The 21,963-nt window shown below is 49.7% G+C and overlaps 1 protein-coding gene across 1 annotated transcript in view; it reads left to right on the top strand.

The window, feature by feature from the left end:
• The window catches only part of ASTN1 (astrotactin 1), a 316,698-nt gene that overhangs the window by 167,492 nt on the left and 127,243 nt on the right, over positions 1-21,963 (top strand). Inside the window, exons 3-7 of the mRNA XM_075541277.1 lie at positions 9,210-9,603; positions 11,247-11,393; positions 12,450-12,557; positions 17,448-17,597; positions 18,580-18,747. Of these exons, the coding sequence (XP_075397392.1) occupies positions 9,210-9,603; positions 11,247-11,393; positions 12,450-12,557; positions 17,448-17,597; positions 18,580-18,747 (967 nt within the window). The remainder of the gene's footprint in view (positions 1-9,209; positions 9,604-11,246; positions 11,394-12,449; positions 12,558-17,447; positions 17,598-18,579; positions 18,748-21,963) is intronic.

Genomic DNA, 21,963 nt, shown 5'->3' with positions numbered 1-21,963 from the left:
CCCGTGGCAACTGGAAAGCATTTCCACACGATTAAAGACTCCAGAAAAACCCCCAGGGAGGTAATGTTCCTAATAATTTATAAACTGAACTCGCTGCTTAATATGCTTAAAGGGTTTCGCTTGTCCTCCATTTGGAAAGGAGATGGGCAGGGGATCGTGGATTTATTTTCACCAGCCACTACAGAAAGGACAATCTTCCAGAGAGGGGGCGGGGGGGCGTGGAAAACACAGGGGCTTCTCTTCTAGTGTGGAGGGCTCCTTCTAGCAGTCTGGGGGTCCCCAAGAACGAATGTGCTGCCACAATTTAGGTAGACACCCCTGTTTTCAAAGACCTACCGGAACCATCGCAATTGGAGGTGCCTGTGGCTGACGTGCTGCCTCGGAGAACCCCAGCACTGTGTCCTGGGCCCGTGGTTTGTGACTGGATTTAGGGGCCGCTCATGGACCTTTGCCTACCATCTTTACCACTTTAGAGCGACTTCGAGTTCGACAAGGATCAATCCTGAAATCGTGAAATGTTCTCATTGGAAGTGTTCCTGTGTGTTGTTTCAGCCCCGCCGCCAGGTAGGCCAAGGGTAGGTTCAAGGACACTGTCCAGCTTGCACAAGGCATGTCGCAGGTTGGTCAGCCCTGTGATTTCATTGAGGGCTTTCCTATGAATAAAATCTGGGTGTGATTGTCCAGTGAGACCGCAGGACCCTGAGAAGACATGACTCTAGCGCATCTCTTCCCCTTCCCTCTGGCGGGGACATTTTGGTTCTAGATCTCGACCAGAGTTGGGCTGGTACGGTTTGTCCCTTTTCAGGCCGTCTTCTAAGAAAGCCAGAGACAGATGGGCGGCATGGCTGTCACATTCGAAAGACTGGCATTGCTGTTGAGGAAAATGAGAGGATGCTGGCTACTCAGCGTGCCTCCTTGAGTCTTATTTCTCAACCACCATCTAACTCCTGTAGGGATTTAATTTGAATTCAGTGTGTCCAGTAGCCTTGAGGGATAATTAATTACGTCTCAGATTCCCTATTTGGTTACTCCTAGGGTGGAACTCAGCTTTGAAATGTGAACTGATTGACTGGCTGCAGTCTCCTGACAGATGGTAGCTGGAAACATAATCTCAGTTTCTCCATTTTTCTGCCAAGAGTTTACAAAGCCCAGGTGACTCCAGAAATGTTGGAGACATGTTATAGACCCACAAGCTTGATTCAGGGTTTTCCTGATCACGAGATCCCAGGTTTGGGATTCAGGAAGGATTTTACTGTCCATGGGCAGGGGTGCTACATAGAATATCCCCTAAAACGATCAAAGAAAACCCCAAACTCATTAATAGGGGTCCATTCTGCATCAAAGTGACCCTCCATAGGATTGCCAAAGCTATAAATCTTACCGAAGCAGCCAGCCTCATCTTTCTCCCTCAGATGAGCAGGTGGGTTTGAATTGCTAACCTTGAGGATAGCATTCCCGCGCTTGTACCACAGCACCACCAGGACTCCACATGTCAACTAAAACAGAATCTACACTCCCACTGCCCTGGAGCCACTTCTGATGGCTTCTAACTGCTGAGACCTGGAAGTTAGCAGTCCCAAATGTAACCACTACACCCCCGAGGTGATATAGTCAAGGATAAGTAGTTTCTTTTGTTTCAAGAAGAGGAGTAGGGGCTAGTTATTTCCAGTGTCTGTGATCTAATTGGTTTATGTGTGTTTCTATTTTGTGCTTCCTAACCCAAACGATGCTGCTTATCTACTTTAACCTGAGTATAAACTCCATGAGTTTAGGAACCCCACCTGCACAAGTCACTGTTGTATCCCTTAAGAACGACTCTCAAGAATGACCTTGCCCGAGCAGCATTGTTGTGCGCTGCCAACCATCGAATGCCAGCGGCCTCGTGTGCTCTGGAGTCAGACTGTACTGGTGGTTTCCTCTGGGCGGTTTTGGAGAGAGTGAGGGCGATGGGGGAAGACGTTGTCGGCCTTTCCTCCTAGACTTCCTTAGGCTGGAAGCTTTGCTAAAACTTGATCAACATCGTATCAGCGTGTAAACCTCCTCTGACAAACAGGTGTTGGGCCACGTGAAGTGCCCTGGTAGGGAATTGAACTGGCTCTCCCACACGGAAGGCAAGAATTCTACCACTGAATAACCACTGAATAACCCTTTAAATAAAATAGGGGCCCAGAAATACATGTTGAAAGAATGAATGAGGGAGTCACATGAGCTACTTCTTTATAACTGTTGACTTTCAGGCACATAGAATATGTCTATACTGAAATGTTTTCTTTTAATTAATTTACTTTTAAACATGTTATTATTTTTTATTCAAATGGGAGCTCTTACAGATATTGTAACAATCTACATTTTAATTGGATCTAGCATAATTGTACAAATGCTACCACCATTTGCGATCCATTTAATACCTTCTTCGTGAACTCTTTGATATCAGCTCCCCTTTATCCCTTCCCTCCCTATATTGAAATATTTTCAAAGTTGATAAAGTTCTCTCTTATTTTCTTCCTTTATTTCTTTGTCTTCCTCCCTTCTTTTGCCCTTCTTCCTCCGCTCCCTATCTCCATCCTGTCCTTCCTTCCGAAAACTGACTGTACAGCTACTTGATGCCAGGCACTGGGTCCGACCCTCGAGCTTTAAGAGCTATGCCAGACATGACCCCTGCTCCCTCATAAGCTCGATCGTCCAGTAGATGAAAAGGAGAAACAGGTGACAGGCAGGCGTGCTGCAGATATTGTGCAGAGGGCACTGTGCTTCTGTGGAGAACGTGGGTGCACTTGGAAGTGCAGAGTGATGATGGTGGCATGACATGATGGACATAATCCATGTCACTGCATTGTATGCGTAAAAAGAGTTGACTTGGCAAATGTCATGTATCTGCATATATGTAAGAGGGTTTGAAAAAAGTTCTTGGAAAAGTGGAATGGAGAGATAATGGAATTTTTTCAAAAACTTTTGGAAGCTCGTGTGTGTGTGTGTGTGTGTGTGTGTGTGTGTGTGTGTACGCACAGGTCTGTATATAATACAAAGTTAAAAGCGCTGTGGTGAGAGCTCTGTGCAAGTGCTCTGGGAACACAGTGTGGGCAGTGTTGTGAGTCCGAGGAAGCCTGGACTGGGGGTGTTCCACTGAGCTGAGTTTTGCAGGATGAGTAGGAGTTAGCCACGGGGGGAAAGTGTCCCTGGTCCCAGAATGAATATAGAACATAGATACTGACGGCGACAGGGCTGTGGTTAGGCCTCAGGGTTGCAAAGAACTAAAAGGAAGCGCTGCTTGGAATAATCCATCCTGAGCCATCCCCATCGATGGTATATAAAACATGGTTATAGACAGATTCCAAAATCTACAAAATATCTGACAAGCCTCATGCTGCTCTCTTAGGCAAGTGATGAAAATGTCAATTTTATAAGAAAATTAAAGCGGCTTGTGTTTGCTTGGCCTCCTTTAAAGCCAATACAAACGATTTATTGATTAAAAAAAAGAAACTATATATTATAAATGCCACTTTGATTTTTCAAGCACCTTCTTAGCAGCTGTGGAGTTTTCACCTACTCCAAAATACGCTTTGAGTTACAAGATGTTAACGGTTTTGAGAAAAATCAATAAGATAATCAGAAAACTCACGATAAGATGAATAAAGAGCCAACCAATTTTATGGCTTGCAGTCAGTGCGATTATTGCTATTATTATTTTAGTGCTCCAGCTTTATAGCTTGCGACTTGTCCCGTCGGTCCAGATGTGCCCTCGCATCTTGTTGTTATCATCACACATGCCATACAAACCGAAGCTCAAGTCAACAGGTAAGAACACACCCTGGGCACAGGGTCACGTGGAACCTCAGAAGCAAGGCAGGTGTTTGTGACGCGCTTCCTGGTGCTGCCTGCAAAGCCTGCAACGGTGGCGGCAGAGCCACACGTGCATGCACAGAGTGAAGTTGGCGCTTGGCTTCTTCCAACGACTGTGTTTGGCCCAACGTGCAGAGGTGTGCACCTCTGTTTCTTTCTTTGCCTTGGGTACCAGGAACCTCCTGTTCTAGCCCTAGGCTTTTCCCCCATTCCATCTGCCCCAGTAGCTTGTGTGGAAGGAAGATCGTTGGGTATCTGTGACTTCCATGAACACCGTTGAAAATCTGCTGTCAAAGGGATAAGGGTAATGAAAAGTTTAAAGAATGAGGACTTTTCTCACAGGAATCAAAACTTAAAAAGTATGAGCACTGGATCTTTAAGGTAGAAGGAAAGTGAGACTCACAGCGACTCTACGTAGGGTTCATGAGACTGTACTGGCGGATAGCCTCATCTTTTCCTCTAGGGGTGGCTGGTGGGTTTGAACTGCAGTCCTTGTCACTAGAAGCCCAGCACTTCACGCAGTGTGACAACAGGACTGGTTTTGTGAGTATAGTGTGCCTGTTAAGCCCCGGAATCCGTTCAGACGCCTCGTGAATCTGTGTACACGGACGCAAACACTGCCCTGCCTTGAGGTGCTCTCACGATCATTGCTAAGCCTGAGCCCCTTGCTGCAGACACGGTGTCCCTCCAGTGTCACACAGGAGAAAAAGAAAGAGAAAACGAAGAGCTGCTGCCGTGAAGTCAGCTCTGATGCCAGGTCACCGCGTGTGTGCTTCTCCTGGCCTTGGTGCTTGGGGAGGAGATCCCCAGGCCCGTTTCCCACCGTGTCTCTGACTGGGTGTTGGAATCATCTAACTTTTGGTTGGTCCTCCAATGTTCAACTGTTTTTGTAAGCTTAAACAGAAATATATGCATTTTAGAGCGTTTTTAGGTAATGATTTTACAAATAATTATTGTTATGTAATATAAAATAACATTATATATCAATAGTATATACTATTGTGTACCCTGTCACATAATAATCCACAGCTAACTAAATCATGGCAGAGCCTGGGGACACCTGCCGTCAGTTTGGGTTGCAGGAGCTCACGAGCATTACTCTGACTCCAGTGTCAGAGGATCTGGCGCGGGGGCTTGGTTTCTCCGCATGGTGGGAGCGCCTTACTGGGAAAGGGGAGGTCATCAGGAGCACTGGCTCTAGGCAGGGGAAACCTCTTATTAAAACAAGGTTAAGCCCATTGCCGTGGGCCTGACCTGGACTTTCTGTGACCCTCTAGGACAGTGGAGAGCAGCTCCCCAGGGTTTCAGAAGCTGTCAATGTTTGTGGAAGCAGACTGCTTCCCTGGTCTCCCGTACAGCAGCGGTGGGTTCAAACAGCTGACCTTTCAGTTTAATCCACTGCAATACCAGGGCTCCTTAGAGCAAGATTCGAGAAGCAAAGCACATTGGGTTTGCCAAACAAAAATGTATGTCCTAGCCTCCTCTAAACATTTATATATCATATAGATACCCAGAGATCATCTAGATATAATAGGTCATCTATATATAACACTCCTAATTTCTAGGTTCTTTGCGTGGCACAAACAGTTAACCATATCTACTCGCTGAAAGGTTGGTGCTTCAAACCCACCAAGAGGTGTCTTAGACGACAGACCAGGCAATCGACTTCCCAAAGGTCCCAGCCTGGACACTTCCTACTCTGCACACGTAGGTCACCAGGAGTTAGAACTGACTTGATGGTGACGAATGATACCGACAGCAAGCTGTGTCTTCGGGCTGCAGACCCAGCTTTGGCGAAGGAGACGTTCCATCAAACTAACCGAACAGCCCCTTGGACAGAGCAGTGAGGAGGAGCCTGGCCTACTGAGAGTCGGATGCTGTCAGCTCTTGGGTTTCTCTGGGCCTTGTTGGCTTCTCTTCCTCCGAGGTTGGGGAGTCAGCCTAGTGATTTTCAGTGGGCCTGGAAGTTGAAGTGGACCAACATGCTAGCTAGTGCTCTTTGTCAAAATTTAGGTAACTTGAGGGCCTGCAGGCTGCAGGTGCCTTCCAAGTATGCCATGCTGTGTGTGAGGCCCACAGTCTCATCGGAACTAGAAGGATTTGAAGTGTGGGCGCTGTCTTTCCACAGCCTTCTTATCTTGGAGGTGGATAGTTCGTCGATGTTTAGCCAACGGTCCTTTGTTTCTGAGAGCACCTTTCATCCGGCTGGGCCCCCTGGAATCCTTTCCCTTCTATTTGAGAAGCTAGCTGCCATCTGCATGCTCGTCTTCTGTCTGTCGACTCGTAAGCCTGATGCCAGTGTCTGCGTCCCCAATGAGCCAAAGTCCGTTCAGGATAGCTGGACTCGAGTGGGTTGGAATGTGGGCTTTGAAAAAGGCATGGTCCGAATTCTCCCTTGCAAGTCTGGCTAGACCAGAGAAAGTACACTGGTGCAGATAGGAGCTGGAGGCACAGGGAATCCAGGGCGGATGATCCCTTCAGGACCAGAGGTGTGAGTGGCAATACTGGGACGGTAGAGGGAGAGTGGGCTGGAAAGAGGGAACTGATTACAAGGATCTACACGTAACCTCCTCCCTGGGGGACGGACAACAGAAAAGTGAATGAAGGGAGACATCGGACAGGGCAAGATATGACAAAATAATAATTTATAAATTTTCAAGGGTTCATGAGGGAGGGGGGAGTGAGGAGGGCGGGGAAACAAAGAGGACCCGATGCTAAGGGCCTAAGTGAAGAGCGAATGCTTTGAAAATGATGAGGGCAAAGAATATACAGATGTGCTTTATACAACTGATGCATGTAAGGATTGTGATGAGAGTTGTATGAGCCCCTAATAAAACGTTTAAAATAAAAAGAAAAGAAAAAGGCATGATGGGCTTCTCCTCCAAGTTCTGCATTCATCCGCTGTGTCACCCATGGGCAAGCTATTGGACCTCTATGCCTCAGCTTTTGGAAATGCAAAATGGCAAAAGAATGGCACCTACCTCCCCGCATTCAAAAGTGAAGAGCATTTGGAACAAACACCTGACACATGATTTACAAACAAACACACCTCCATGAGGAACAGCGGCTGTTGCTGGATGACAGCCTCCTCGGGGCCATGAGCCGGTGGGCAGGGTCTGGTCGGGACTGTAATCCCCAAACGCCTCCACGGGAGCAGGAAAGCTGGGGTTTAAACCACTCCTCTGAGATTGATGCTCACGCTCTGTGTATTGCTCTTCAGGGAATAAAATTACCTCTTGCCTTCGCTAGCCTAATTCAATGTCTGACAACTGCTCTCAGTCAGGAAGTTATTCCTTCTGTGTGGCTTAATTACCTATTGTCTCAGCTTCAATTTAGGGTGAAGAGAAGGAGCGTGGGTCTGAAGGCTCGACTGAAACAAACTGTTGGGTTAGACGCAAAGAGTAGCTTCCACGGACTGGCCCAGGGCTTGCAGACGCCCCTGATCAGTTGCGCTGCCTTCCACGCTGTGCCCTGGGTGCCCCGAGTGTGTGTGTGTGTTGTGTCTGGGGACATGCCCAGCTAGAAGGAGGCCGGTAGCCTTAGCAACCATCTAGAATACTTACCTTCGGCCTGCCACCCCCACTGCAACGTGTGCAGCTTCATGGTTATGCGGTCTCCGTGTTGACATGCACCATCCAGCCAGTCAATGGACTCCATGCAGCAAAGAAGCATTCGAAAACCTAGCGGCTGGCGTGTGTCACTGACAACTCACCTAGGTTGGCCTGGCACTCATCAGCTGACTCTTGCTTTCTATTTCTGTGCCTCTGTGATGCCTGCCTGAGAGAGCGGTGTGTGTGTGTATGTGTGTGCCCATGCGCGTACACATATGCATGCACACGCCTTTGCATGTGGCATGGTGCGATAGGGAGGACAAATGGGACGATCTACAGCAAGCTTGGGGGACTTTTTCTTTCCAAGGCCTCGTGAATATGACATGCCCCCTTGGAGAAGTTGGAGGGCGTCATCCTGAGCCAGCCTGGTGTGGGTGGGCCCCGGAGATGAGCTGAGCAGTAGTTTTCATCTCCAGCCTCTGTGACAGGCTGGCAGTGATGGAAGCCCAAGGTTGAGAGCAGAATTATGTGGCACACCCAGCTTCATGAAAGAGACGTGGAGGGATATTGGAGCGAATGCAGCTAGAACTCAGGAAGATTTACCCCCACAAGCACGGTGCAGAGGCCGACTTGAAGGGCCTTCCCCCCGCAGACTCTGCTGAGTGAATGCCAGGCCAGGCAGTCAATCTGGAAGGGACCATGCACCCTTGCCCTTGATGGACAGCGTGGTAGACTGCTGATTGGTTAAGTAATAGCCTGAGTGGGGTGGCCTTTGAGAACCAGAGGTTTAGGAGAAGACTCCTTCCCCTACCTGACTCAGCAGAGGTTTCAACCCTTTCCCCTCAGCTTGAGCAAGAATATCCAGGACACCTCCCAATGTCAGCATCACATAGTGAGACATCTGCCTGCACTTGGTGGTCCATTCCAGAGGATGTAAATTTCTGTTTGGATTTGTCCGTGGTCTCCCTGGCAGGGACAGTCCCTGCAGTGAGGCTGGGGGCATCCTCTGCTAGGCTGAGCATTGTGGTACGCACTTGACATAATTCCCTAATACAATCCTGCAGACCGCCTTGAGAGGTTATGTGGCGTCAACTCCAGTGTTCAGATGAGGCATGTGTGTGTAGGATGCACCCAACTTGGAGATAATTAAAGGGGTGAGAGTTGGAATCTATGTGGTTGATGTTTGAGGAAACTCTAAACCAAGCCCTCGGCCACTGAGCCCATTGCAACTCACCCTGGTCCCACAGGGCAAGGCAGAACTTCCCAGAGGGTTCCTAAAGCTGTAACCGCCACCAAAGCAGACTGCCACATCTCTCTGCCACAGAGCAGTTCAAACTGCCAACCTTTCAGCTAGCAGCCTAACCTTTAGCTGTGTAAAGTGTGAGACAGGGAGAAACTAGTGTCATCTCCCTGCTTTACAAGCATCGGCTGGAAACCGTAATAGGTTAGCCATAATAAAGAAATCAGTCCAACTGGATTGGTTTCCTGTTGGAGCCGAAATCACACACACACACACACACACACACACACACACACACACACACACACACACACACACACACTGACTTCTTTCTTCGTCAGCCTGTTTTGTAAGGCAGAAAGAACCTTGGCTCGCTTGCCAGGATGCACTGATCATTGCATTCCCATTGTCCTCTCCCCTGAACACCTAATGCAGCAGACCCTCCACTTTCTGCCGACTGATGCTTACTGAACATGCTTAATGCATCGGAATGACTACTTAGGTAGCTGCAGGAGCGAGGCCTCCCTGCGGGAAGAGCCCGCCATCTACCCACGCCCTCTGTTGCTCTCTCTCCCCAGGGTGGCATGATTGCTCTTCTGCTGTCCATCTTGTGTCTGGTGATGATCCTGTACACTCGACGGCGCTGGTGCAAACGGCGCCGGGTGCCCCAGCCCCAGAAGAGTGCCAGCGCCGAGGCGGCCAACGAAATCCACTACATCCCTTCGGTGCTGATCGGTGGCCACGGGCGGGAGAGTCTGCGCAACGCTCGGGTGCAGGGCCACAACTCCAGTGGCACGCTGAGCATCCGAGAGACCCCCATCCTGGACGGCTACGAGTATGACATCACGGACCTCCGGCACCACCTGCAGAGGGAGTGCATGAATGGAGGCGAGGACTTCGCCAGCCAGGTCACGCGGACCCTGGACTCCTTGCAGGGCTGCAATGAAAAGGCGGGGCTGGACCTCACACCAGGTGTGCTGGGGGAGGGGCGCGGGTGCCTTGGTCCTGGGCTTCTGAGAGCTAGTGAGTGGAAGCAAACTGAACTAACCGCCACCAAGTCAGTTCTGACTGATGGCGAGTCTCCAGGGCAAGGCAGAACTGTCCCTGCAGGTTTCTGAGGCTGTACCTCTTTACGGGAGAGCTGCTGCCATCTTAGGGGCTGGTGTCCTGCCAGTGCCCTTCCCCCGGTGGGCAAGAAGAGTAAGGTGCTTCCTGAGACGAAGGGAACCGTTTGCCATCTAGGAGATCAGAACAAGTGAAAGCTGAATCCCTCCCCACTCCCATCCTGTATTGGAACCAGAGACACATTCACATCCAACAGACGAGGGGGTGAGAGCTTTTATTTGTGTGTCAAGGACAAACCTCAGGAAATGAGGAGCTAGCAAAGACCCACCTGTGTGGATAACATTGTCACCTATAGAATATTTGCCTAGGTGGTTTGATTCATCACTGAAGAATTCTGGTCTCTGTGGCATTTGACCTCTGTGAGCTTCATAAGGGATGTGCCTCTCCCAAGACAATGACAGAGAATGAGCCAGGTGTCAGCCCTCAGACGCTTTGTGCATCGATGGACTTGGACTTCAACCAACTCTGATAAGATCTGGGTCAGAAAAAGAACGGGCAGAGAGGGAGGGGCAACTTTTCATTTACAGTGGCCACCCTGTGTGCATAAGCAACTCCCCTTGGCTGAAGTCCTAAGACAGTGGATGGCCCTTCAAGGAATTGCCCTATTTGTGAGGAAGACGTTTTGATAGCAAATGTTCCTTAAAATATATGGATGCTCAGTGGGGCTTGGAAAGAGTGGAATTACATAGAGGATTCCATTCTGTTTGAGATCCAGAAGAGTTTCTATATGAATAGCCCATTTCCTCAGAAGATTTAGAATCGGAGAACTTGAGAACAGCAGACATGTCTTCAATTTCTCTAATAGTCCCCCCAAACACCTGGGGTGGTGCCTCACCTCCCAGTTAGCTAGAGAGTATTTAGGGATGACAAACTCAAATGTCTGCAGGGGCCGAGCAGAAAGCAGAGATTGGTGACATGTCTGATAGGAAGCAACAGAAAAGGGCGCACAGTGTGAGGAGAGAGAGCGTGCACGTTCAACCTCACGACACACAATTCAAAACACTTCCAACCCTATGTTGAACCGAAGAAAAAAGTATCTGCAATGTACAGGGAGTCAAAGGCCCCCCCACACTGATCCATCAAGACATAATTAGTTACATTCTCTTTTCACCCACTGCCATCAAGTCGATGCTGACTCGCAGTGACCCTATAGGACAGGGGAGAACTGTCCCTGTGAGTTACCAAGACTGTGACTCTTTATGGGAGTTGAAAGCTCCATCTTTCTCCCAAGGAGCAGCTGGTGGCTTGGAACTGCTGATCTTGTCTTTCACAGCCCACACGTAACTCCCAGGCCACGAGGACACCCTTACTGTGCTCCTCCAATCGCCTTGAAACCTTAGAGCATTGTATGGTTTCTGCCCATCTTCCCCCTCACAAGGGTCTTCTTTCAGCTCTGGGAGACTCCATCCACAGAGTTCTGCGTGTGTCCATGCTTGGACTTCCTTTTGGCCTTTCCTCCTAAATGTCTGTCTGGGATTATCCTCCTACAGGAAGTGACAATGCCAAGCTGTCGTTGATGAACAAGTACAAGGATAACATCATTGCCACCAGCCCCGTGGAGTCCAACCACCAGCAGGCCACCCTGCTCTCTCACACCTCCAGTAGCCAGAGAAAGCGGATCAACAACAAAGCCAGAGGTACCCATGTGTTATGTGCAAGCTGACATGTAGATTTCTTAGTGTTGGTGGAGGCAGGCCAGTCATATCTTCTCTCCACAGCCTCATGTCTTGCTCGACCACTGTGTCATGGAACAGGCGTTCTGGAAGCTGCACCTCACACACACACACTTTACAGACTCAAATCGGTGACAAAGTAATGTCACAGCAGGAATGTATCCTAAGGGAATAATTGGGCAAGAACGCAAAGCTGTGTGCAAAAAAGCTGTTCATCACAGCATGGTGTAACAGAGGGAGGAATTGGAAATAGCTTCAGTGTCCATCAGGAGGGCATCGGTTAACTCCCTGCCCATCTCTCCGCTGTCCAGTGGCCTACCACACAGCCACTGAAAATGAGCATGGGCATCTCCACGCGTTAATATGGAACGCTGCCCGCAGTAGATGCGGTGGGTTAAAGGGAAGTCTAAAATAGAAGGCGCTGTAGAATGCCCTCTTAGGAGGGGATTTACACACCTTTACCAGTTTCAGCATCAGAAAAAGACGGGGAGTAGATGCATCAAAGGTTAACAGCATCTCTCTGAATGCTGGCTCTAAAGGAGATCCGGATTTTTCCCCTTTACCCATTTTGGTGCATTTCTCCTTTTTGCTCTAAGTATATATTAATTCTAGAAGCAATAAAAAGACTCATCAACATATAATGTCCTATGCCCCCAAGACATCACTATAGTCTCATGGGAACCAGAATCGGGTCTGGGATGAGGGGCATGCCCTTTCTTGCTTTCCACTCTTCATCCCCAAAGGTCCTCCCTGGTAAGCAGCCCCCAGAAATGGCCCGAGTGGGTGGGAGCGCGGGCTGGGAGCTGGGGGTGCTGGGCGGAGTGATTGCTGTCAGACCAAGGTCTACTTGGCTAACCAATATGTGATTAGGCCAACCCGCTCCTCGGCTCTCCTCCGCCCAGCCTGTCAGTCACCGCACTCTCCTGGCAGGGATTTCTGTTGAATGGACAAAAAGTTCTGTTGTGCCGAAGACAAGGGAAGTTCAAGGTGTTGAATCTAGTGTACTCCTTTCCATTATAGCCGGATCCGCCTTTCTGAACCCTGAGGGGGATTCAGGCACTGAGGCAGAAAACGACCCCCAGCTGACCTTTTACACGGACCCCTCTCGAAGCCGCAGGCGCAGTAGAGGTAGGTGGTCACGGGTCAAGGTGGTGATAAGGGTTTGGAAGGAGGTGGGGAGGGGCAACGGGTGCGGGCAAGTTAGGGGCGCTGCGCAGGGAAGTCAATTTCTGGGGGAAGATTCCTTGGACAGCAATCGATGTCGCCTGCCAACGAAGAATGAAGAAGGCGCAGAGCGAGGACCAGTGCAGAGAATCCTCTCTCCCGGATAATGGCACTCTCAGACAAGAGTCCAAATGGTTGGAAAGGCTATTTCTTGGTCAGAAGACTCGCAATCCCTTCTTGGACTATCAGGAGTCCTAGCGTGGTGTTTAGACAAAGGCAATAAACCTAATAAAGTGTGGTCACAATAAATAAAGTTGGTCAAGGGATAGTAGAAGACCAGTCTTGGTATTATGAAAAACAGGATGGTGGGGCAGGAGTAGCTGAGGAGCACTGGGAGTCCTCAAAAGGGTGTGTGCGATGGATGGCCTTTGGCCTTTAATTTTGCTAGAGGCCAAAACTCTCCGGGGCTGGTAGAAGTACTGGGTACACATTCCCAATTCGTCTTCGTTGTCTTGGCAGGTTCCGCGTCCTTCCACCCCTGCTAGCGTTGTCCTTGTATGAAGCCACCTTGACCTGTTGAATGACTTTTTGTGTGTCTGCTATAGCTGTGAGAGCGGTAGCAAGGAGTGACGTGGAATCCCAGTAAACTCGAAGGAGGAGCTAGTTTCAAACCCCAGTCGGCTCCAGCAGTTCCTTTCCTTGCTGTGTGCTACTGGACGCACAGAAACTTCTCTGAATCTCAGTGTCCTTGCATCTGAAAGACTTTCACACTCACACACTAGTTTAGGCCTGAAAAGAGGCTGAAGGGTATGCTTCTTGGTAACTGATAAAGCCCTAAGAGATCCGATCATTGTTATTGTTGGACCTCTCTGTCGGGCAGCCTGGCTGTCTTAGGGTTCTATAAATGCTCCACTTCAAAGGGTTCTTAACAGGGACCCCTTTATACACACCGGAGGTTGCTTCTGTTTCTGACATCACCATGCACAACCCTCAATGGCATTAATCTCAAGCCCATCACCAGCCAATGGCCCCAGACACCTGTGTGTTTTTGTTCCCACCTCCACCTCCAACTTAGTCCTCTTTTCACTGCAGCCGTTTTCCCCAGAGAAAGACGTTTCTTCGTCACACCTAGTCTTTGAAGGCTCTGCAGGTGCCCGTCCAGATGCCCTGTCCTCTATTTTCCAAGTCTCCCTGATATAAGACCTTGCATTAGTTTCTCCTCTTCTTTCATGGGTCTTATGCCCTATTTATGTACACAAGATAATGCCCCAAGGTCCAGCTTCAGAGCCCAGTGTTGACCTGTCTGCTTTATCTCTATGTTTCCAATACAGCAAGTGCAGGATGTTACCTATAATACATAACTAATAAATGCTGTTGAATTGAACGGGGTCTATCAGGAAGACCTGCAGCCATATTTAATAGCCCACTTACGCTGGGTCAGGGTGTGTGATAGGTGACAGAAACATGTCTCAGTGAATTAAGGGTTAGTTTAAAAGTATAAATAACGTCAAATGATGAGTGCTTACAAGAGAGAACAGTTCATTTTGCCTGGCAGCCATGGGAGACACAAAAGGCGATAATAAATAGAACTGGATTAAATACAATGCATAGAATTTCTTGAAAGCGGGGAAGAGTCTGGCATCAGGGCATTTAGGTTGAGGAAGGTGGCAGGAAAAAAGCCTTACAGGCACAAAAGAACATGGCCCGTTCAAGGAAGGAAAAAAAAAAAAATATATATATATATATATATATATATATATAGAGAGAGAGAGAGAGAGAGAGAGAGACTGATAGCGCTCGTGCACAGAAGGGTGATAGGCATCGTCTGGGGAAGTGGGCCAACTGTCAAGGGGCTGTGCTGGTGCTGTGTTATTGAATGTTCCTTGGTTCTAAGGGTCACAGGCACGACCTGAAGTTTCGAAGCCAGGTAGAGATGCTGGATTCGGAATTAATAATGCTGAAGGGCCAACGCCGCAGGAAGATCAGAGCGATTGCAGGGCGGCGAGTGCCTGTGAACAGCGAGAAGCTGTGTGATAAAGACCAGGTCTCGAGAGCACCAAAGAAAGAGTGACAGTCTGCTCTTGAAGGTTGCAGGGAAGTGTTTGCAGGGAGATGTTGGAGCTGAGGCTCAAAGAGGAGGTGTGTACCAGGCTGACAAGGTGACAAAATGGCTCTGTGGAGGAGGAAATAATATGTGTAAAGTCACAGACACAAAAACGATGACAGTCTAGTCAAGGAGCTGTAAGTAGTTTCTGAGGGAAGCTCAAGGTGCAGGGTTGTGGGTGGCCTACGAAATCTGGCTGGAAGATCAGCAGGAGCCAGCAAGTGCCTTGCCTAGATTCCAAGGGCCTTGAACTCCATGCACCTGATGCTTCCTTTGGAGTCATTGAGAGTCTACAAACCACTGCCCTGGCCCACTCTGCTCTGTGAAGGAGCACACTGAGTGCACGGGGGAGGTCAAGGGAGAATGAGGCACAACTGGCCAGTGCCATAGCCAAGTGTTAGGTGAAACGAAACAGGTGGCAGTGCACAGAATGGAGAGAGGAGACCTTCTGTAGGCAAATGCAGAAGAATTAATGCCACTCTTGACAAGGAGTGTGTGACTTAGGAATGAGAAACATGAATGAAAAGTGATGGTGGTCTTTGACTTGGGGGACTGCGTGGATGGAAGTGCCCATCACAGCAGCCATGGCAGGAGGAGAAGGGAAGGTGACATGGAGGGTGGACTCTGTGCTGCCAAGGGTACTTTCTGGGGCGGGGGGTGCTGCTGAGCTCTGGGCTGGGCTAATGCTGCAGACTGCTGGGTGGGAGGAAGTACACTCCACGATACAAAGATCTGCACAGGAAGAGAAGATCTTTAGTGGGAATGGACCAGATGACCCCGAGGTGGACTTTCCTTCCCAACACCCCCTCAAAGCAAACTGGTCCAGCCATGCGGCAAAGCCTCCCTGAGAACAGCCCTTCTGGAGGCTGCACTGAGCCCCCAGACCGAATGACTCATTGTTCTGCATGGGTCAAAGCCACAGATAGACCTATATTTGGATTTTTGGTCCAAACTCTTTCATAGCTGCTTGACCTTGGACATCCCCCATCGCCCCTGGGAGCTGCCTCACCAGACAGTGGTCAGCATGAAATGATATGAGGTATGTAAGGTTCTGAGCCATGCTACCTGAAACGTAGTGAACCCAAAAATGAACGCCTTGCTGTCGAGTTGATTCTGACTCATAGTGACCCTTTAGGGTACAGTAGACTGGCTCTGTAGGACTTCAGACTGCCCTATCCTTCTTCCCTGACCCAGTGGGTGGGTTTGGACCCATCAGCCTTTTGGTGCATTGCTAAGTGCTTTACCACTGCACCACCAGGGCTCCTTGAAACCTAGTACCCAAACCAAACAACACTCACTGCCTGCCATCGAGTCAATTCTGGAACCGAGTTATCCTATCACAAAGCTTACCTCTTAACCTCGAGGCGCAGCTCTTCCAGACTGCCTTACCTATGAAGTGGGTGACCTGTGGGCGTGCTCAAAGGTTTGTGGTAAGGACAAAATCTCAGATTCAAAATAATGGCCCTAATACATTAGCACCGTGTCTGCTGCCAGGTTGGTGCCTCTTATTATTGCCAACAGCACATCCCCAAAGAGAAGGAGATGACAGAGGGCCCTCACCGCACTGCGGATCATTTGCTTCACTCCCTTAACCTCTCACATCTGAGCCACGGTCCCTCCGCGAGAGTTTCACATTCCCCTGCAGCTATATTCCCGCCTTGAGCTTCCATTTATAGCCATGCTCCCATGGTCTCAGGGGAAATGGTGGGGGGTGGGGTGGGCGGTAAGGCTTTTGGTGCAAATGAGCACTTCCACCCAGAGAGCTACCTCTGCTCACTGTCCTCCTCCCAGACCCTACAGAGTAGAGCCGGGTGGTGCTGCCCCTGCCCAGAGTGTAGGCGGAAGGTTTGCAAGCTCAGGATGTTTTGCCGGAGGGGTAGTCTGAGGCTCGGGGTGTGGAGAGAAGGCGCTGTGGAGAGATTGCTCTGTGAAGTGATGGGGCCATTGAGCATTCTCAGGAGAGGTCAGCGTGCAGCTGCAGCAGTCTAGCCAACTTTTAGCAAGAGGGTGACACTTATCCAGGGCAGGGAAACCAGAACAAACACTCCAACCTAGTGCCGCCAAGTTGATTCTGGTTCACAGCAACCCTGCCTCGCTAGTGTGTATTGTTATGGGATCAGACAGCCTCATTTTTCTCCCTTGGATTGGCTGGTCAATTGGAACTACTGACTGCCGGCAGTCTGCTTAACCCATAGCACCACCAGCCAGCGCTCCTTAGGAGAACAACAACGACAATCCCACCAAGCTCCCAACCTCTTAGCCACCTATAAGGCAGGGTAGAATTGCCCCTGTGAGTTTCCTAGACTGTATCTCTCTCTCTCTCTCTCTCTCTCTTTCTCCTGTCACTCTTTATGGGAGTAAAAGGTCCTGTCTTTTTCCAGAGAACCTGCTGATGGCTTTGAACTGCTGATCTTGCTTTAGTAGCCCAATGCTTAAGGACTGTGCCATGAGGGCCAGCAGAGAACTCCCCCTTTCTACTCTCTCCTACAAACCTGCCCAGGAAGAGTACAGAGGGCTTGTCCTCCCTTCATAGAGTGTACTCTGAGGGCCACTAGTTGACCAGGTCTTCTGTGCATTTAGCTAATAACATGGTGTCCAATGGGAATAGAGGCAGCCCACCCTGAGCTAGGCTTGCCAATTGCCCGCCTCTTCTCTCTCTTTGGTAAGCTGTGCAGAGAGCAAAAGGCCCAGTGGGGCTTTCAGTACTGAGATTTTCTCCTCTTCGTGTCTTGCTTTTGTCTGGTTTGCAGTGGGCTCTCCCCGGAGTCCTGTGAATAAGACCACCTTGACGCTGATCAGCATCACCAGCTGTGTGGTCGGCCTTGTGTGCGCCTCCCACGTCACCTGCCCGCTCGTCGTCAAAATCACCTTGCACGTCCCCGAACACCTGATCGCTGACGGTAAGCCCATGTCTTCTGAGAGGAAGGTCTTCGGGTTAGGCAAGAGACAGAGGTCACCGGCGATCCCTGTGAGTTGTTACCGTGATAGGATAAACACCAATAAGACACAAACCCAAGCAAATGAGACTTAGGGCAAATAAGAGTGTCGAGCATGAAATAAAGAAGTTAAAGAAGAGAAACCATAGAGCTGAACAAATCACCTGCTCTCTTTGGGCATCGGGCCTCATTGTTGGCCCCTGCAAAAATGTTTGCAAATAGGGCCCTGCCTTTGCAGAGCAATGGAGGGTGTCCTGGCTCCCCCACCCCACCTTCCACCTTCGTGAGGGCCGATGGAACCGGAGTGGTCGGGGTGTCAGAGGTGCAGCCCTGCTCCACTTTTCATGCCCAGGTGGAATATTTCCTAATTGCTGGAACTCACTCTAAGCCTAGCACTCGAAAGCAATAATTTACTTTCATCCAGGGAGACCCCGATATAATGAGGGAGTAATATAGGTTCCGTAAGCCCCTGCATTATTGAAGCGAGAGTGCCTAATTGACTTGTTAATGTCTGTTCTCCAGGCTGCTGTAAGATTGAAAACAGGTGGGGGACTGCCCTCGGTGGAAGGGACCTCCTATTTCCATGACAAGCGAAGACAGGCAGCAGGTCCCTGCTCCTGGGCAAGAGCCAAGGCCAGTGGCTGGGTCTGATGGAGCCATGCCACGGCCATCGCTGAGCAGCTCTGTCCCCGTGTGTCCCTCGGGAACCCCTGGATGAGATAGGAGGGGGCAGGGCAGCAGGGACAACAGGCCAGGAGGACCTGAACTGTCAGACCAGAAGGGCTCATGGCTCAGCCTCCATCTGCTGATGCCCTGCACTGGAGCTAATCAGGGGACACGGCTGATGGAAGGAATGACCTTGGAGTGGGACTAATGGGCAGAGTGACTGGAGGCCGGCCACTGTGTGTGTACATGTGGGCATGCTCTTTCTCTCTCCCCCCTGCAGGGAGCCGCTTCATCTTGCTGGAGGGGAGCCAGCTGGATGCCAGCGACTGGCTGAACCCTGCCCAAGTGGTGCTCTTCTCTCAGCAGAATTCCAGTGGGCCCTGGGCCATGGACCTGTGTGCCCGGCGGCTCCTGGACCCCTGCGAACACCAATGTGACCCCGAAACTGGTAGGCGGGAACACCGGGCAGCGGGTAACTGTCAGAGAGTGTGCCTCTCACATCTACTCCCTTGACTCTCAGGCTGTCCTGCCCCCCAGAGCCCAGATGGTGCAAGCTACCAGCATGTGGTGGGCCCACCGAGCTTGCTGCCTCAAAAAGTGCGGTCATCTGTGTTGGCTTCCTCAGAAGGGCCCTGCCGTTAGCCCCAAGCCAGAAGGCTCTGTGGAAGATGGCATGCACGCTGCGTTAGTCATCCGTCGGGAAATTTAGCTCTGGAGCTAGACTTGGTGTGACTTGAAAATGAATGCATGTTGATTGTAAGAAATCAAGAAAGTTCAGAGAAGCTTTAAAGAAGGAAATGATAATCATCAATAATTCTCTCTCCTGGAGATAATCTCTTTTAAATTTTTAATATCTGCCCTTCCAATCTTTATCCTGGGCTTGATTTTTTTTCCCCAGAGGCTCGGGAGGACACTCAATCTCATGGCATTAGAGAGTGTTCCTTTCCCCCCTTCCCAGTCTATCCTGAGCCTTTTCCAGAATGATTGAAGTGCCCCCCATGAGCCCCAAGGTCGGCTTCCAAAAGTTTGTACAAAAATTCCACGATCTTCTCCTTCCACTTCCCAGGGACTTTTTGAAGCCCCCTCATAACTTGACTTGCTTTTCAGGGTTCCTGTCGGTCTCTATCCGAGCTCAGTTGAATGGCTTCCTATTATGTGACATTTATAAAAAAAAAATAATCACCACCGCAAAAAAACAACTGCCATAGATGTACTTTACATTTTTAACTTTTTGAAAATCCAATTAAAATGAATAACCTTACCTATAAATGCAGGGCACATTTAAAGTGATCATTTTGGGGGATGCTTTATTAGAAGAGGGTTTCCAGGCCCAAGAGGATGTGCATTTTCTGGCTCTCCCAGGATCAGGCGTGTGTGGAGGATGACTGTGAGAGACAGCCCAGGTGCAGGGCCCGGCACCCAAGGGAACACTGAGATGCCGCCTAGAGCCCCAGTGTGCCCATGGGTCTGGGTCCCTCCTTCCCAGTTGCTTTGTGCTTTCGTAGTGGAAGAGATTCAGCTGCAATGGGGCTTCTTAAACTTTGACCACCCTCGACCCCTTTTCGACCAAGACATCTGCAACAGGGCCAATGCTGCCAGAAGCACCTCGGCTTCATTAGGCATTTGATTTGAATTCACTGGTTGGTTGTTGTGCATTCAAAAAGTATTCAGTGTAGCCAAATTTTCCAAGACACCCCACACTTAGTTACATGATCCAATGTTTGCAACCCGCAATTTAAGGCCCTATGACCTGCCGTTCATAAAGTCCTGCTGCCTGTAGATTGAGTACCAGACAGCTCCTCCTTAGACAATGATACCCTGGAACAGAAAGAGAGAGAGGATCAGGTGATTGATTATCTAAGACTGCTCCCCCCTCCGCCCCCCGGCCCCCCGCAAAGCAAAACACTGCTCCTGTCGGTGTCCTGGGGCTGTGCTGACAGTGCTCTGTAAGCTGGGTAGTTTATCAGCACCAGAAAAGTTATTCTTTTTCAACCTGGGAGCTAGAAGTGCAAACCGACATGTCAGGAAGAGCCTGCTCCCTCTGAAGTCTCCAGAGCACGAGCTTTCCGTGTCTCCACCAGCTTGGGCAGCACCAGCCTTTCCTTGGCGGGCATCTTCTCTTGCTCTTCCTCCGTGCGTCTACCTGTGGCCCTTCTCTCTGAAAAGGACTCTACTCACACTGAGTTCCGATTTCTCTGACTCCGGTATGCCCTCAAGTTAACTTAACTGAGGGCATCTTTGAAAATCTTATTTCCCAGTAGGCTCATGTTCGACATACCATGGGGTAGGACTTCAACATAACTTGTTTTGGGAGCCAGGAGGACAGTCAAATTTATAACAGGAGCCAACTTCTCAACCCCTGTATGTGATCTCTCTCTCTCTCCTCTTCCTCTTCTTCAGGTGCCGTGGCACACACATCTTGCTAACCATCTTGCTAAGTCTGAGAGGCGCGGCCCCTACTTCTTCATAATCATTTTACATCTCTTTTGGGGAAAAAGTCATAACTGCAATGCCTACAGTTCACCTTCTCTTTTCTAAAAGTCGTTTTTCCGTGGGCCCGTCAGAGATGTTAGGCCCCCGTATGGAGGAGAAGGGCAGCATTGGAAACATCTGATGGCTCAGCCTGCTTACTCGCGGCTCCTCCCACGCTGCCAGGCAAACACCACACTGAGCAGATGGGCTGAGCACCAGGCCCCAAAGCCAGTGTTCTAGGGAGAAAGAAAAGAGAGAGCTAATCTCAGAGGTGGGGCCTCGCCATGCTACTGAGCTGCTCTCTGGTCTCCCCATCTGAAGATGGTGTGGATTAGGTTTTGGGGTAGTCTAAATCATTCAACTCGTTGCTGAGAGACCAGTGATCTTCAGAGAGAGTCTCAGATGCGTCTACTGGAGGTTCCAAGAACCGGATGTACGTTAATTACACGGGGGAAGAGGGAGCTGATTGTTTTAAGGGGGGAGAGAGGCTTAGAGAGGAGCCTGACTAAACCAAAGCAAAGAAGGAATCCATCACCATCGATCCTGACTTATGCCTACCCTGCATGCTCCAGAGCAGAACTGCTTCGTAGAGTTTTCTTCTTCGTAATCTTTTTTAAAATCATTTTATTGGGGCTCATACAACTCTTATCACAATCCACACATACATCAATTGTGTAAAGCACACTTATTCATTCGTTGCCCTCATTCTCAAAACTCGCTTTCAGCTTGGGTTCCTAGAATCAGCTCATTTTCCTTTTTCTCCTCCCCCTCCCTCATGAACCCTTGATAATTTATAAATTATTATTTTGCCATATCTTACACTGCCCAGCATCTCCCTTTACCCACTTTTTTGTTGCCCATCCCCCAGGGAGGAGGTTATATGTAGATCCTTGTGATCGGTTCCCCCTTTCTACGTCCCCTTCCCTCCCAGTATCGTCACTCTCACCACTAGTCCTGAGGGGTTCATCTGTCCTTGAGTCCCTGTGCTTCCAGTTCCCATCTGTACCGCTGTGCATCCTCTGGTCTAACCAGGTTTGCAAGGTCGAATTGGGATCATGATAGTTGGGGGAAGGAAGTGTTTAAGAACTAGAGGAAGGTTGTGAGTTTCGTTATTGCTACCCTGAACCCCGAGTGACTCATCTCCTCCTCACTACCCCTCTGCAAGGGATGTCCAGTTGTCTGCAGATGGGCA

This window comes from Tenrec ecaudatus, chromosome 1, assembly GCF_050624435.1.
Source record: "Tenrec ecaudatus isolate mTenEca1 chromosome 1, mTenEca1.hap1, whole genome shotgun sequence".
NCBI classification, from domain to species: Eukaryota; Metazoa; Chordata; class Mammalia; order Afrosoricida; family Tenrecidae; genus Tenrec; species Tenrec ecaudatus.
The sequence above is the reverse complement of the archived record's forward strand: the minus strand, read 5'-3'. Positions and strand labels throughout refer to the sequence as shown.